The sequence below is a fragment of the Calidris pugnax genome, unplaced genomic scaffold, assembly GCF_001431845.1.
Source record: "Calidris pugnax isolate Ruff unplaced genomic scaffold, ASM143184v1 scaffold52, whole genome shotgun sequence".
Classification (NCBI taxonomy): Eukaryota; Metazoa; Chordata; class Aves; order Charadriiformes; family Scolopacidae; genus Calidris; species Calidris pugnax.
In genome coordinates, this window is record NW_015090811.1 from 4927862 (window position 1) to 4944647 (window position 16786).

The 16786-nt window shown below is 44.8% G+C and overlaps 1 protein-coding gene across 2 annotated transcripts in view; it reads left to right on the forward strand.

Moving 5' to 3' along the window:
* The first annotated feature begins 703 nt into the window (after positions 1 to 703).
* KCNMB2 (potassium channel subfamily M regulatory beta subunit 2) overlaps positions 704 to 16786 on the forward strand; it is a 154802-nt gene continuing 138719 nt past the window's right edge. Inside the window, exon 1 of one of the 2 annotated variants that reach the window (XM_014938875.1) lies at positions 704 to 799. In XM_014938875.1, coding sequence (XP_014794361.1) covers positions 762 to 799 — 38 coding nt within the window. In that variant the 5' untranslated portion in view covers positions 704 to 761. The remainder of the gene's footprint in view (positions 800 to 16786) is intronic. The other variant, XM_014938879.1, reaches the window with a different exon arrangement.

A 16786-nucleotide genomic window follows, 5' to 3' on the forward strand; every position in this document is an offset into this window, starting at 1 on the left:
CATTGTCCCCCCCCAAACCTCCCTCTGGCCTTAAAGTCTTTAGAGGTGAAGTCATGAGCTCTCCTTCTCAACGCACTTCTTTTCTGGCACTAAAAACCCCTCTGAGGCCAGGACGGTTTGACATATTTTCCCTGTCAGCCTATCAAGCTCTTAAAAAATTAAGTTATTAATCATCTAAGCATTCACCTCCGCTGCGCTGAGGCTTTCTGGCCAGAAAATCCCATAGGTGGTTATTTCAGATATGACTCTGCTTCCGTTGAAGACTCCCTAATTAAAAAAAAATAAATAAATCTGAAGCACGGACAAATGCACCTTGTGATAATTAAAGCAGTCAGCTGAGTTTCTAGTTTATATTTCCCTAATTTGCTCACTTGGTCCAAAAAAAAAAACCAAAAAAACCACCAAAAAAAAAAAACCCAACAACAAAAAAAATCAAACAACAAACAACTACTAACCCCACACTCATCATAGAGTTTATCTGAGGTCTGAACACCCAGCGTAAAGCACTGCCAGCCAGGAGGGAGAGAAGTTTGCAGCAAAATTGTTTTGTAACTGATGTATCAATGGAAAAAGTTAGTAACTGGGAGTGTTCTCTCTTTCCCCGACTCGCAGTTGCTATTAGTGTTGGTCTTTAGGGTGTAGCTTTCCTCTTGGGCTCCCGTGTTTGTTTTACGTCTTGCTTTCCTCTTCCTTTTGCTCGGGAGCCTTTTTACCATCGGGCAAGAGAGCAGCGAGCGGCAGCGCCGAACCTGCGGGGCACAATGAGCCTGTGCTTCAGATATCCCAGAGACAAATGGGGGTGAGTAGAAACAAAGGGATTGAGCTGTTTGGGGAATTGCTGTCCGTCCGTTACTCAGAAGTTACTAACAACTAGTTGGTCGGATTTGGTTTTGGTTTTCCTCCCCTATTTGACTGCGATGTTAAGAATTTAACTGAAGTCTGGCTCAGAAACCTACTGAAGTTGTGATTGTGTTCAGGCCTTTAGTAGGGATTACAGATTTGGCGAGGACAGAAACATTTAAGCAGGGTTTCCTGGGCCTTCGTGGCAGACCTTAAGCACATTTCCCCTCCTCCTTTTTCCCCCCATCTCGGTATTTCTGATTCACTGTGCACACTCTCCCTAATCAGAGAGTTTGTCCCGCTCCTATTATCTCCCTGTATTTCATGTATATTACAGAGGTTGTATTTGCTCAGCTGCATTGAATCCTGTTATAAAAGCAGGGTGCAGAGGGCAGTTTCTGGATGCACAGGGAATCTCTGTAACTAATAAAACATAGCACCTGCTCAGCTAGAAGTATTTTTGTGAAGCCAGAGTTGACAGGGTAGGTGATCCCACCTCATAATCCTATAACGTTGATACGATTTGGTGCTACCAGCATAAAAGAGATGCTCAGAGCTAAGCTGGACTTTAGAGATAAATTGAAAATGGTGTCTTTAAAGGAAACCCACTCGGAACAGGATTTGATGACATGCAGATCTTTTTCTCATAAGATGTCATATATGTCTGTTGGGTGGATGAAAAGAGCCTTGTTTATTGTGTTGTACAAGGTGGTATTTTGGTTTAGAGAGGAAAGGGGTGTGTGTCCAAACAAGACTCCACTGTGTGGAGTGTGCATCAAGAACAGGCAATAAAAGGCTAAATATTCTTGACAACCGTCTGTTTCCTAAATTATCTTTGAAGTATCTTGAAATTTACTGAGATGTTCTGTTTTCTAAATTGTCTTTGAAGTATCTTGAAATTTACTGAGATGGAGGGTTTTTTCTGTTCTGTTCAATGAATTCTGGTATCAAACCTTAAGCCACATTAGTTTTGCGTGCACACCTATGGTATGTTTTTGGTCTCCAACTGCATTATCCTAGTTTTTAGAGCCAGGTTTCCCGACTCAACTGCCAAAAAATAAATCATTGTTATTTACTGTTTGCTGGTCATTCAATCTATTTAAAAGTTTTCTAGGAAAATATTGATAGCAAACAACTGCAGGTCAGAGACCATAAAGTCAGTTCACACATGAAACAGAATGAACGTTCTCCCAAAATATTTTGTAGAATCTACAACATTTTTAGATTATTTTCTTGTTCTGTTCATGTAGACTCTACACTCTGTTCCCTCATGTTGTGAAGCAGCAGAAAGCAGAGTTGCATTTTGGTGTGTGAAGGATACGTCACTTATGAGAGGTGTTAGGGACAACCTTGAACTGGGGACATATGAATTATCTTTCTCTTGGTCACATTGGTTGACAGCTTCTCCTGTTCTCCTCCTGCCTGACCTCCTCTCCCAAAGCTCCTTGGGGCAGGGACCTTCCCTGATGGGGTGTTCATACAGCACTTGCAAGTGTTTTGCTCTCACTTAGCAGCAGAGCACAGATAATAAATGAGATGTGCTGGCTTTATTCAGCCCTTTCCTTAGCAAAAAGTTCACTGAAGCTGATGGAAGTTTTTACATGACAAAGTGTGACTGTCAGTTCATGGGTTTCATGGAAACACTGAGTTAAACTGCATTTCTGTTGGCAAATCCATGCCAGAGAGCTGAGTCACTCTACACACAGCAGCAGCTATGGCTCCTTGGAACACGTGCTTTGCCAAACGTACATCCTTCCTCTTCCACCAAGGCCCCCAACGTGCTGTTTGCTGCAGAGAGTCTCAGACTGGTAACGAGGGAAGAGAGACAAAGTCCTGTGTGAGGAGCAAAGGCAGAAGCCAGGCCTGGGTTACATCATAACCTCGAGCCACAAAGAAACAGGGATGGAGGATCGCTATTAACCTGTATACTTATTTTCACAGCCTGGTTTTAAACTCACTTATAGCACTGAGAGTATTTCTCCTGGCTTTTGGGTTTCTCTTTTTGCACAGCTTGAAATGCTGCCCACAGTCTGTGTAGGGGTGGGTTTTGGATGCGTGGAAATAATTTGGATGCTGAGGGGAGACCTCATCACTCTCTACAACTACGTGAAGAGAGGTTGGTGCTGGTCTCTTCTCACAGGTAGTTAGTGACAGAACGAGAGGGAATGGCTTCAAGCTCCAACAGGGTGGGTTTAGACTGAACATTAGGAAGGAATTTTTCACCGAAAGAGTGGTCGGGCATTGGAACAGGCTGCCCAGGGAGGTGGTGGAGTCACCATCCCTGGCTGTGTTTAAGGGCTGTTTAGATGCAGTGCTGAGGGATATGGTGTAGGGGAGGACTTTGTAGAGTAGGGGAGATGGTTGGACTCGATGATCCCAAGGGTCTCTTCCAACCTAGACCATTCTATGATTCTATAAAAAAAATAACCTGCTGCAGTCACCAAAGCCACATCCAGGTACTCGGGGTGAAGCAGGACCAGCCCTCCCTTCTCCCCTGAACTCTCAGTGAGAGCACAGACCTTGGGATTTCTGCTGGGAGCAATTTTTTCTCACAAGTCCCTCTGCTCCACACATTTTTCCCTGAGTTACTCTATCCAGATTTCTAAAATAACGAGGCAGAATCATGCTAATTGTAGAAGCAGAGGCTAAGAAAAATAATACACAAAGAAAAGTAGACAAACATCCACTTGTAAAATAATGTGCTGGGAATCAGTGGAGAATAAAGCAAAAGAAACACTAGAGTAGCCAACTAAAAAAAAAAAAATCCCAGCATAATAGTTGATAGTCGCAGGAAGATCAAAAATAAAATAAAACTATTTTGAAACCTCTCAATTGGAAGACACTGCAGCAGAGCTGACTGGTCCCAGAGAAAGCTGTCAGAATGGCATAGTGAAATCAGCAGGCAAACTTGAGCAGGAGATATCTTAAAACCAGGGAAAAAAAATGTTCCTATAAGTAACATCTGAAATGTCAGAAAGTAAAATACTTTCAGAAGAAAACCAGTGGGAACAGGCAAAAACTGAATTTGGAAATCTTCCATCCAGTTGTCTACTAACCACCACTGGGTATTTGACAGCCATTTAAAATTGCTTCTCAAGCTCATTAAAAAAACCCAAAACGTTTGCTTTCCCATTCCATCAATTAGAGAAAAATCATCACATCTTTATACATTGAGAGTTAGCTGATGAGTGTCGTGTCATATCTCTGCATCTGACAGAAATCAAAGCAGAGACTCTGGAAAGCAGATGTCTTTGAACTGCAAATTATGTGTTATCGGAACACAAAGAAAGTGTTTCGGTTGTTGTTTCTTAATGAAGTTTCTCCTAAAAGTTTTTTCTGCCGCCTTATTTCCTGCACAGTATGAAGAGTAATCGTAATCTATTTATTTCTGTTTATACTGTGATGTTTTATAAAAATGGAAAAAATGTCAAGTGTTCCTTGTATATCCAATGCTTCTGGTCATTTATTGAGAGATACTAGCAAAGGTAGCCCTCTCATAGGTATTTTTGTTCTTCTGGGTACATGTGCAGACATTAAGAAGCACCTGTGAAAGTTCTGACTGTGAAATTATGTTTTTAGCTCAATTTCTCTGCCCATAGGAATTCCTCCTCCTAATTTCTTTTTCCTCAGCTTTCTCTTCAGGGCCTGATTCTGAGAGGGATTTAAAATACCCAGACAAAAGCTGCACTCAATGACATCTACTCAAACAAAAGGAATTACCAATCAGGAGGAGAAGTCATAGGGAGAAAGAGATAACAAGAGGCACGCCAGCAAATCAGCATTGTCTCTAATTCCACCACATTTAAGTACTTTGGATAAGGTTCAAAAAATCCCCCCCCAAAAAAAACAGCAAATCATAAACAACCAAGAAACACCTCAGTGCAACCCCTCAGAGCCTCAAATCTTTGGACTTGCATCCTTCTCTAATTTTAATGCTTTGTAATCGAGGCTAAAGAGTGAGACTCTAGGAGTCCTAGGTCAGGAAGCCAGTAATAATTGTGTGTCTACTCTGCTGACACAGGGAGCTTTGATCTGCCAGGGAAGAGTTTGTTCTGTATGGTCAACATCAGGCTACATTTTCAAATTAGGAAGTTTCAGGCTGGGAAAATACTGGAATAGGAGGCTATGAATAAAGTCCAGCTGATCTAGAGAGCTGCTGGTATGCCAGGAATTGATGGTAGAACCTGCAGTACCCAATACAAGCAAACAGGTTTTATACCATTTCTCTTTATCTCTGGAATCCTGGATTTTCCCAGTGTTCAGCAGAGCAGATTCAGAATTGTTTTTTAAAAATGTTAATATTCTCTGATTTATATTTCATTAACTGAAGAAGGGAATACAAGCTTTGTGCTACCTCTTCAGACCGTATAAAACAGCGTAAGTTCAAGAGGGTTGATTCTCATTCTCCTTAAAGCTACTTTAAAGCAGCTTTGCACACACAGGGTGAATAAAAATGAGAGTTGGGCCCATTAACTAGTTTATAATGGCTCCTTTCCATTGCCAGTTTGTCCCTCATCTTCCCATGAAGTACACAGATTTGGAAAAAACTGTGTAAAACGTATTATAAGTAGTACAATTCAGAAACTGCATAAATAGGAACGTTCAAAAGTCGACTGCTCTTTGTCAGTAAATGAGAGTCAATCAGAGAGCCTGGGACAAGCTTTGAATTGCTGCTTCTCTGTAAACCTATTTTGTCTCATCCACTTCCAAACATTCTTCCTTCCCACCCACTTCCAGTCCCTACAAGAGTCTTTAGGAGCTCAGCTAATTTGACTGGGATTAAGAAGGGGACATTTGCTATTAAAGAACAAAATAAATCCATAATGTGCTGATGCTGTGCTTATATATTTCAGATACTCTAGCAACTGACTAGTTGGAACACAGTGAGGGTGCCAGCGTTAGAGCACTGGTAGGATGCTAAGTTGCAGGAAGCAATTTGCTGCCATTCCCAGTAGGTCCTGAGGGGAAGTAACTGGACCTGAAGCATGGAAGATGTTTGCCAAGGAATATGTAGCCAACTTCTAATGGCCACAGCACTGAGCCTGGGAGTAGGACCTTTTGGGAGTCACTTTAATCCCTTCCTTCCATAAAAAAAAAAATGTGCTCGAGGATGAAAAGTAGGAGGAAAAGACCAGAGTTCAGTCGATTTTACCTTATGCCTTGGGTCAGCAAAGAAAGAGCTGAGCAGTCTCAGTGAAATCACTAACTACAACACAAGAGCTTTTCAGTATGTACCTGGGAAATAGCAGAACAGTGAAAGAAACATGAAAGCAAGAGTAATTTTCCTGTAAAATCTGAAATTTTGTAGCTTGGGAGAGGCTGAGGACGGTTTAAAAGAGTGCAGCTGGGGTGTATAAAGGGTTACGGCCGTGCTCCATCGCTGTACAGACAAATTGTAATTAAATCAAGCAGCCAGTGGCACAGCAGCATCCTCCGTAGGACGTGCACTGTCTGGGCTGTGTAGGTTGGAAGCAAAGACTCCCATCCCTGTCACACTGCAGCCTCTCTCAGAGAGCTATAGGCTAATCACATTCGTTACAATTAAGATCTTAAAGGCAACCACATAAGTCCATTAGACAAAAAAATCCCATCTAGCCAAAATTCATCCGTGCAGATTACCAGTAGCAGTCTTACAGGCAAAACTTGGTGCATATCTCCTATTTTCCAGTGCTGAGACCTGCATGTCCCCAGAGGATCAGTCCTTGGAGCATTAGTAAACCATGCAGATACTCCAGCAGTGGTTGTGGTACAGGTCAGATTAACCTTAGAGAGAAAAGCTATTAGCTGAAGAGTTATATTTTTCATGAAATGTATCTTTTACCCAGTTGTGCATAATTCTGTAATCTCCATCACTGATGGTTTTTGCAAGCAGGTTCGACAAAGCAGAGAGAAGTGGTCCAGACAGAGCTGAACCTCCCATAGGGCAAGAGAGGGACCAGGTGACCTTAAAGGGTGACCATTTGTGTGATTTCTCTAATTTAATGCTTCTGCTTTACTGACTAGACAGCTGGGCCTGTATTTGTCGACAAATAACAGCAGTGATGCAGGATGGCTTGGATGAAGCCTGTTTTGGGGTGTTTGCTTTTATTTTCTGAGCAGTCATGCAGCTCTGGAGGAGAGGGAACGGGCTACACGCGCAGACCGGCTGTGCACATGTTTTCAGACAACTGAAAAGCTGGAATGTTTCCCAGCAAAGGAAAAGTCAAAAAGCTATTAGCTGAAGAGTTGTATTTTTCATGAAACATATCTTTTACCCAGTTGTGCATAATTCTGTAATCTCCATCACTGATGGTTTTTGCAAGCAGGTTCGACAAAGCAGAGAGAAGTGGTCCAGACAGAGCTGAACCTCCCATAGGGCAAGAGAGGGACCAGGCGACCTTAAAGAGTCACCCTTTGTGTGATTTCTCTAATTTAATGCTTCTGCTTTACTGACTAGACAGCTGGGCCTGTATTTGTCGACAAATAACAGCAGTGATGCAGGATGGCTTGGATGAAGCCTGTTTTGGGGTGTTTGCTTTTATTTTCTGAGCAGTCATGCAGCTCTGGAGGAGAGGGAACGGGCTACACGCGCAGACCGGCTGTGCACATGTTTTCAGACAACTGAAAAGCTGGAATCTTTCCCAGCAAAGGAAAAGTCGTGCGTGGAAACATCAACCATTTCACAGAAATTAGTAGAAAATACCCTGTTGCCTGCGTTAGCCTGCGATGCCGTTGGAGTGACACACATTCCTCCACTCTTCTGGGGTTGTTGTCACAATATTAACTTTTAAGCGACAGAATGGGTTTCATCTGTATGTTTGGAGGCAAAAGCTCTAAAAACTAGAATAAAAAAATACCAGTTTCTGACCTTCTCCACTACAAAAGACTAACTCTGTCCTGGGGTGCAGCTACACCACGCTCAGAGGCATCATCTTCCAACCAGGTAGCTCAGGAGGCCATCAACACCTTCCCATTGTACCACACCTCTGGTATGTACCCAGTTTACCAGACCAAACTTTGTGCTGCTACTACATCCAGCCTCAAACCCACGTAAATCAGTCAGCTAAACAACTGAAGACTCAAAATGTTTAATAATTTTTGGTATGCCAAGCATTTTGGGGACAGATTCGCCATGGCTCCAGGCCTAGTTGTACAACATCTGCTCCAGGTACTCTGAAATTACTGCGTTCCAGCCCTCAGCTCATTAAACATCCCAATTTCGTGTTCCTTTTTGCAGATGCACTATTCTTTTTTGCAGACATAACCCAGGTTTCAGTTTCCCTGAGCACAGCTCGTGCATTTAATACATTCAGGAGGTTTGTTAAGAGATTGAAAGACCTGGATTTAGAGCTGTCGATCACAAAGCAAAGAATCTCAAAAACACGTGTGTATTTGAGCAAGAAGAGCCAAGTCCTCATCTGCCAAGGGAACTTTCATCTTCTCACAGCAGTCTCTCTCCAAGTTTACAGTCTCAATTGCACACACGGGAAACTTAAGATTTATCCGAGTTGGAAAATATCTGGATTTTAGTTCTTTCACTGCTAAGAAATACATACAGCTGCTCCCATCACTTCAGAGGGGCTGGTTTGGTGGTGTTTTTTTTTTAAAAAAATCACCTGCTGGTCTCTTTTTAAAATACATTTTTGGAAAGGCTTTTATTTTTGGAGTTTAGGAGTTATAAGGAACGGAAACCAGGGAACGTGGTTTAGTTCAGAACCACGTGTTGAGCCGTGGGTACAGGCAGGGGTCAAATCACGGCCACAGAAGGGGATTGGCAGTGGCTTTGGAAATAATTGTCCTCTTGCCCAGTTTGCACTCATGAGCCATACTTCCAGCTCACTTTTATTTAATAAAAGCAAATAAGCATTTCGTCTGCCGGCACCAGATATTGTCTCGGTAACCACTGCTGCTCCACAGGAAGGCTCTGAAATATGGTTTGTGGTCTCAGTGTATTTTAGTGCAACCATCGATCCTATCTAATGGTAATGTTGGCCGTGAGCCAGCAATGGGCCCTTGTGGCCAAGAAGGCCAATGGCATCCTGGGGGGCATCAGGAAGAGTGTGACCACTCTGGTGGAGAGAGGTCATCCTGCCCCTCTGCTCTGCCCTGGTGAAGTCCCATCTGGAGCACTGGGTCCAGTTCTGGGATCCCCAGTTCAAGAAGGACAGGGAACTGCTGGAGAGGGGACAGCAGAGGGCTACAAAGATGATGAGGAGACTAGAACATCTCTCTGATGAGAAGAGGCTGAGGGACTTGGGTTTTTTTTAAGTCTGGAGAAGAGAAGACTGAGGGGGGATCTGATCAACACCTATAAATACTTAAAGGGTGGGTGTCAGGAGGATGGGGCTGGTCTTTTTTCAGTGGTGCCCAGGGACAGGACAAGAGGAAATGGGCACAGACTGGAACATAAGAAGTTCCATCTCAACATGAGGAGGAACTTCTTCACTTTGAGGGTGGCAGAGCCCTGGCAGAGGCTGCCCAGAGAGGTGGTGGAGTCTCCTTCTCTGGAGACATTCAGAACCCACCTGGACACGTTCCTGTGGGACCTGCTCTGGGTGGACCTGCTCTGGCAGGGGGTTGGACTAGATGATCTCCAGAGCTCCCTTCCAACCCCGTAGCATTCTGTAAAGCAGTGCTCAGGCAGGACAGGTTTTCAGTTAGTGATGGCCTTTTTTGTTTCCAGGTTCTGGGAAGGAAAAGGATGTTGAAAAAAATCATTGGAAACAATTTATAATCTCCTTTTGTGGATTCAGTAGGTCAGATAAACATCTGAGCGTGTTTGTGGAGGAAAACAAACTACTGTTCTGAACAGCTGGAGGTTTAGCCATCCCCAGAGCAAAGTCCATCAAAGCGAGAGATGTGGCAACCTGCCAGGCAGCTGCACGCGTGTCATTTTGATGGTCACACAGGAATGCCCTCGGGGCAGGGGGGGATTAACGATTACTCTCTGAAACCCCCAGTGCCTCATTTCTGAGCTTCCCATGCTAGTATATTTCTTCTTCCATTTTCGTTTTGTTCTTAAAGCTTCACTCTTCGTTTAAACCCTCTAAGGAAAGTCCTCGCAAGATAGATGTACATTACCCTTTCAGGAGAAAAAGAACTTCTCTCAATACTCAAATCTATTTAGCAATGCCCCTCATGTATATATCTCTCTCTCATCTTCTCTAAATATTAGTTCAGAAAACAGCTTTCTTTTATAGCTATTTCATTGCCATAATCCAGATAGCATGGATTATTTCTGTAGTGATGGTCTAATGCTAATTTGCGGGAGGGGAAGGCAATTTGCTATCCTAACGAATTACTTTTGTCCTTGGATGAAACAGACAGCAAAGACAGTGCCCCCGGTTAATTGGAAACACTAGATGGATAACCATAATGTCCTGTATGTGAAGCCTAGTGTTGGGGATGTTATTAACATTCAATTTAACTCCTACAAAATTAGAACGAAAGCTTTATACTCATTTCCAAGCAGAAACCTCCTTGGAAATAGCTTGATGTGGTGTTTTGAAAGATGTCAAGAGATCACCTCTTCATAACGACCAGGGAGATATGCATCCAAATAACGATGTCCGAGTATTTATACAAATGATTCTGCTTGGAGCTGCCCATTACAGCTGACTACATAGAATACTCAGCAAGCCTATAAAATCAGGAACACACTTCACCTATTTCTGAATCCACAAAAAGGTTTTAAATCAGAAACGCACTTCACCTATTTCTGAATCCACAAAAAGGATAGAATGAGTCCTGTATCCCTACAGCCCTCACTGGTGCCCGTGAAGATGAGGAATGAGTCCTAAATCCCACTACAGCCCTCACTGGTGCCCGTGAAGATGATGAAGAATATCCCAACTCAAAATAGCATGCAAGTATGTCCCAGTCCAGACAGCCACATTCTGCCTTAAGCTAGGTAATGAAGCTAGAGGTGTTTAGAGATGATGGATCATCCTTGACTGTCAGAAGGAAAGTAAAAATTGGAAGAAGCCTCCTGTAGAGTTTGAGAAGTGGGTTTATCTTCAAACCAAGGTGTGACAAGAGTACTGTTCAGCCAGCCTGCACCAACAGCTACTGAGTGGGGGCACTGGTTGCAGGACCAGAGGCATGGAGACAGGACAGCTGGACCACTCACAGATCTGCCAAGGCTTGAACTACAACTTTCATAGAATGAAGGTCACTTCCAACGCAAAACAACAGCCATCTAATCCAACCCCCCTGCAATGACCAGGGACATCTTCTGCTAGACCAGGTTGCTCAGAGCCCCATCCAACCTCACCTTGAAGGTTTCCAGGGATGGGGCATCTACCACCTTTCTGGACAACCTGTTCTGGTGTTTCACCACCCTCATCATAAAAAATTTCTTCCTTATATGTAGTCTGAATTTACCCTCTTTCAGTTTAAAGCCATTACCCTTTGTCCTATCACTAGAGGCCCTATTAAAGAGTCTGTCCCCATCTGGGGTCTTCTCTTCTCCAGGCTGAACCACCCCAGATCTCTCAGCCTGTCATGATGTCACCAGGATCAACCCTGCCTGTGAACCGTATGCAGATCTTCAAAGTGTGAAATTAGCCACAAAATATGCAGGAACTGTTGTGCCCCTGGCTGAGTTCAGTACGAATATTACTTGTAGGGGACAAAAAGAGATTAGAATCTAACAAGTGACTCCTGGTAGAGTCACCTTCAGACTAGTCAGGCACAGTCCTACTTAATCTGCCTGCGCTTCCAGAGCGCTGATCACCATGTATCTTTGCATCATGGCCATCCATCACCCCACCAGTTTCTCATCTAAAGGCTGCCAACAGCGCTGTGAGTCGCCCTTCTCCCTCTGCATCTTATTATTTAAGTTGCTGCTGGCAAAGGAGAGGAAAGTGGCTGTGTCCACGGTGACATTAGCAGAACTGTCAGCTTAATCAATGCTGATCCTTCCCCCCATCGCCCCCACTTCTCTGCTGCCTCAAAAAAAGAGCCTTGTAAATTCCCCACTGTGCCCAGTCATCCAGAAATACTCATTTTCCAGAAAGCTTTTGGTACCCTGACTGCCTCCAGCTCTACCTGCTAGTCCCCCTCAGCCACCCGAGGTCCCCCAGGCAGAGCCATTCTCAGGGCTTCCAGAGCCCACTCTTATCTCCTGGGCAGCAGGAACATCTCTGGCAGCAAACAGGCAGAGCAAGGAGCCCTTCTGCCCTCTGGAGATTGACCATCATGGGGGAAACAGGATTACTAAAAGCAGAGCAGGTCACCAGAAAGGCTGGGTGCTTTGGGACAGACTCTTCTGCAAAGAGAAGGCTGGAGCACCTCTCCTATGAAGACAGGCTGAGGGAGCTGGGATTGTTCAGCCTGGAGAAGAGAAAGCTCCAGGAAGACCTTGTAGTGGCCTTTGAATACCTGAAGGGTGCCTATAGAAGAGCTGGGGAGGGACTCTTTGCCAGGAAGGGTGTAATGATAGGACAAGGGGAAACGGTTTTAAATTGGAAGAAAAAAGATTCAGATTAGATCTCAGGAAGAAATTTTTTACTCTGAGGGTGGTGAGACACTGGAACAGGTTGCCCAGGGAAGCTGTGGCTGCCCCATCCCTGGAGGGGTTCAAGGCCAGGCTGGATGGGGCCTTGAGCAACCTGGTCTGGTGGGAGGTGTCCCTGCCCAGGGCAGGGGGGTTGGAACTGGATGATCTTTGAGGTCCCTTCCAACCCAAACCATTCTATGATTCTATGAGAGAAACTTTTTGAAAGGTTTTCTAGAACCTCAGAAGCTGGGATGTTTGTAAACATTCCCTAATCTCTAACAATGCAGCTCTGTTCAGCTCACTTATCACCACCCAGACCTTGAAGTGCAGAACACAGCTGCAGATGAGACTTCCTAATGCAAACTGGGGAGGACACAGGGTGAGGTGACCCTCCTGGACTCCAGGTGCACCATGAAGTCAGGCAGAACCATCAGGCAGACACACATGTGGGTACAGAGGAGCAGCTGCCACCGCTGCCTTTCATTGTCCTCAGAACTTCAGTAGGACAGGGAATAAAAGCAGCCTCTTCTCCTCCTCACCACCTTGTCTCAGCAGCCTTTCATAACACAGTTATCAGCTGCAATTTATAGAGGCAGCCTGTTCAGTATTTTTGTTTGTGGAGGGTTTAATTTTTTATTTTTTTATAAAGACAGTTTTCAGAAGTGGGGATATTTATTTTTCCCTCTTCAGTTCACCAGGCTGACACCACCAATTCGTGATGTGCCTGGTTTGATACAGTACACCAGTCAGCTGGAACTCCATTTCACATCACAAAGCATTAATAATGTAATTGGAGAGGAAGTATCACAGAAAAAGATAGGTGCTTTTGCAAAACTAGGATTCCAAAAAGTTTCAGCATCCATATTCATAGAATGGTTAGAGTTGGAAGGGACCTTAAAGATCATCCAGTTCAACCCCCCTGCCCTGGGCAGGGACACCTCCCACCAGCCCAGGTTGCTCAAAGCCCCCTCCAACCTGGCCTTGAACCCCTCCAGGGATGGGGCAGCCACAGCTTCTCTGGGCAACCTGGGCCTCACCACCCTCAAAGAAAAGAATTGCTTCCTCATATCTCATCTAAATCTCCCCTCTTTCAGTTAAAAACCATGACCCCTCATCCTATGGCTCCCCTCCCTGACCCAGAGTCCCTCTCTGTCCTGTGTCTTACAAGCTTGGTGTGTGGGAGTTTGCACACCCTCATCTCTCTGTCACTGTGCCTTAACCACTTGTCACCTCACTGCAGTTGTCACCCTACTGTCAAGATGACTCTCTCCTGTTGTCATCTGACATCCCCTAGGCTTGTCTGGAAGGGGAAGATTTGAGTGCAGTTGATCTGCCCCAGTGTCGCTCAGCCCCAGGATCTGAAGAGGCACCACCAGCCCCTTGCTTTGCCTCCTGGTCTCTCCTCCATTCAGCGTGTCTGAACCACAGCCAGGGTAGAGCATGTGCCAGGGGCAGGAGCAGCCACGCTCCAGGGCTCAGCACGTTCAAACGTGGGCTTTCCTGCAACTCATCCCATCACAACATAGATGTGGCCTCACAGTATAGATGTGTTCATTGTACTGAAAACGGTAGGGTTGTTACCTATGAACTTTCTCTCTTCCACCGCGTTTCGACGTGCTTCTCTAACACTGTCTTCTTTGCAAAACAGTCAAGGAAAGTTTAAGTACCACGTACTTCAAGAGCAATTCCATCTGGTCGATATTCCCAGCCGCCTGGCTGCAGAGAGCTGGTTGTTTAACATCTCTAGATTGCAGGGTGATACAAACCTAATCAACTCTGTCTCAATTTTCAAATCTCATTGAAAAGCATATCTTGTCTCCGTTGTCAGTACGGCTTAATTTTCCTCTTCCACTAAGCTATTATTTAATTCACTGGTAGGAGCCAACACCAACAGGCAACACAGTTCATGGGACTGACCTGTGCTCTAGGACCCCAATCCCACCAGTCCCACAAGCTTGGACAAAACACTGTGTCCCAGTTTCCCCATCTTTGACATAGCAGCAGAAACACTACTCTGAAGGGAGGCTGGAGTGATTATACTGTAGAAATATTCAGTGCTAAACACAGTCTGTTTATCATGTTTGTAGAGTAATGGCTTGCAGGAATAAGAGACTGGAGAATAGCCCTACAGTAAGAAGGTTGAGCTGGAGTACAGGAGATCTGACCTCTCTTCCTGGCTCTTCCACAGGTAACAGGAGAGACCCTTGGCAAGGTTTGGGCTTCAAACCTCCACCTTTAGAATGGGAAATACCACCTTTCCCTCTCTGGAGGCTAAATCGTTCTTATTTGTGAGCTTGTAGTTATCAGTCACCATCACTTTTTAAGGGAGTTGCTACACATACAGTTCTAGTATGGATTCAGTTTATAAATAAAGGACAAGAAGGAATAGCTGCAGTTAAGAGAGGCTTTGCAACACTCAGTCAATGTCTGTTTTCTTGTATTTAATGAAATCTTGCACACCAGAATTAATGCAACGAGGGAAATGGCTCTCACAGCCAATGCTGACTTCACCAGTCACTCGTGACATTGAGCGAGGCAGCTATTACTTGTGCCCCTTTCACTGAAAATCAGGAGAGCACCACCAGACCTAATACCTACTAAAACAAAAAACCCAAACAAGATTGCCTACAGCCTGGGGAACAAACTGACACGCTTTGTGGATTTTCCTGTTAGCATAGCTTCCAGACAAGCATCGCTACCACAGTTGGAAGAGTTAAAGCAGTGCCATGCCTGATCTCCCACACAAGTTTTGAAGGAGCATGCAGAAGTCCAACAGGTATAATTAAACGTCAATTAATTGTGTGTGTGTGCAGCCAGAGTCCAGTCCCTGACTCCCATTGCCATGCCCACCTGCTGCCCACCAGCTCCAGCTCCGTTCCAGATGCTCTGCTTCTTTTGGTGTTTCCCAAGGAAATGCTCAAACAGCTCATCTGCTCTTTAAGCAATTAATGGGCTCCATCAAGCATCTGGTGAGGGGAGCATCTGGCACGGACACTTCTGCCCTTATGGCCAGTAGCTGACCAACTAGTGCGAATCAAATTCTGTGGAGTTAGACTGACACACACCAGCTGGCGAGTTTGCCCTTACCAATTTTCATAGGTCTTGATCTCATACACACTCGTATTGATTTATTACCATCAGGAAAGTTTCTCCCAAGCCTGGCCTCTCTGTAGACCAGTGCCTAGGCCTGCACAGAACCTGCCTTTTTTTTTTTGGCAACCATGCAACTTCCTCTGCTGAGGATATCATCCTCCCTCTAGACTAATGTTTTAGACTTAGATAACAGAAGTGGGGTTTTTTCCCCCAATAGGTTAAGAATAGCTGCAGTAGCAGAGATACTCACCCAAGGATGCCAGCTAGATGCTGTAGGTGCAGTGGTAAGAACAACTGCCTTGGGGAAGCTCGTTGGACAAGAACTACCAGAAAGGAGGTGGGAGAGAGGTGGGGGTCTGTCTCTTCTCCCAAGTAACAAGCGATAGGACAAGAGGAAATGGCCTCAAGTTGTGCCAGATGAGGTTTAGGACAGATATTAGGAAAAATTTCCTCACAGAAAGGGTTATCAAGCCTTGGCTGCCCAGGGAAGAGGTGGAGTCGCCATCCCTGGAAGTATTTAAAGGCCAGGCAGACGTGGTGCTGAGGGACATGGTTTTGTGGTGACTTTTGTTGGCGTTAGGTTGATGGTTGGACTCTATGATCTGAAAGGTCCCTTCCAACCCAGGCAATGATTCTCTAAGAAGATGGGATTGAGCCATCTCTCTTCTCCCAGAAAGAGACAAGCAGTCACAGAGCTCAGGTTTTTTAAGCAGTGGAGCTAATCAGGGAGTAGAAATCAAAGCCTCATTCTACCAGTTTTACCCTTTTGGAAGCTGGAAACAGTGATAAGTCCTTCCTTGCATTATGCTGCTCTCGAGAACAAGAAAGATGGCTTCCACTGGTGCTGCTCAAATAAGAAAGCAAGTCTTGGACCTTCCTGTACTTTCCTGTTCTTTCCAAAGCATTCCACCTGCTCAGAGACTTATTGATGAGTGTTAACAATAAATTTGTATACTGACGTGCTTTAATTACTGTTCTCGTCCTGTTATCCAGCTCAAAACATACCAGGTTTTGATTAAGGAATGAGGAGTTCGTAGGTCTGCTCATCATGAAGGCAAAGCAAATCACACCTTCTCCTTCCATAATCACACCTCAACGCTTGAGAGTGACCCCACCACCTTCAGCCTACTCCAGGTCCCTCTGCGACCAAAAGCCCTTTGTGGAGGTGGTGAGAAGGTGCCAGAACTACCCAGGGAAATTGGCTAACGATTCCCTGACAGCCACAGCAGTGAGAAACATCCCCTGCTTGTTTGGGGTTGGTGACCAGCACATTATGAGCCAGCAAGTGAAAATACAGTCACTGTTACAAGCAGTGACATCCAAAAGCACTACCTTTCTGCTTGCCAGGCACGGGGAGAGCCGTGATGAATGAGC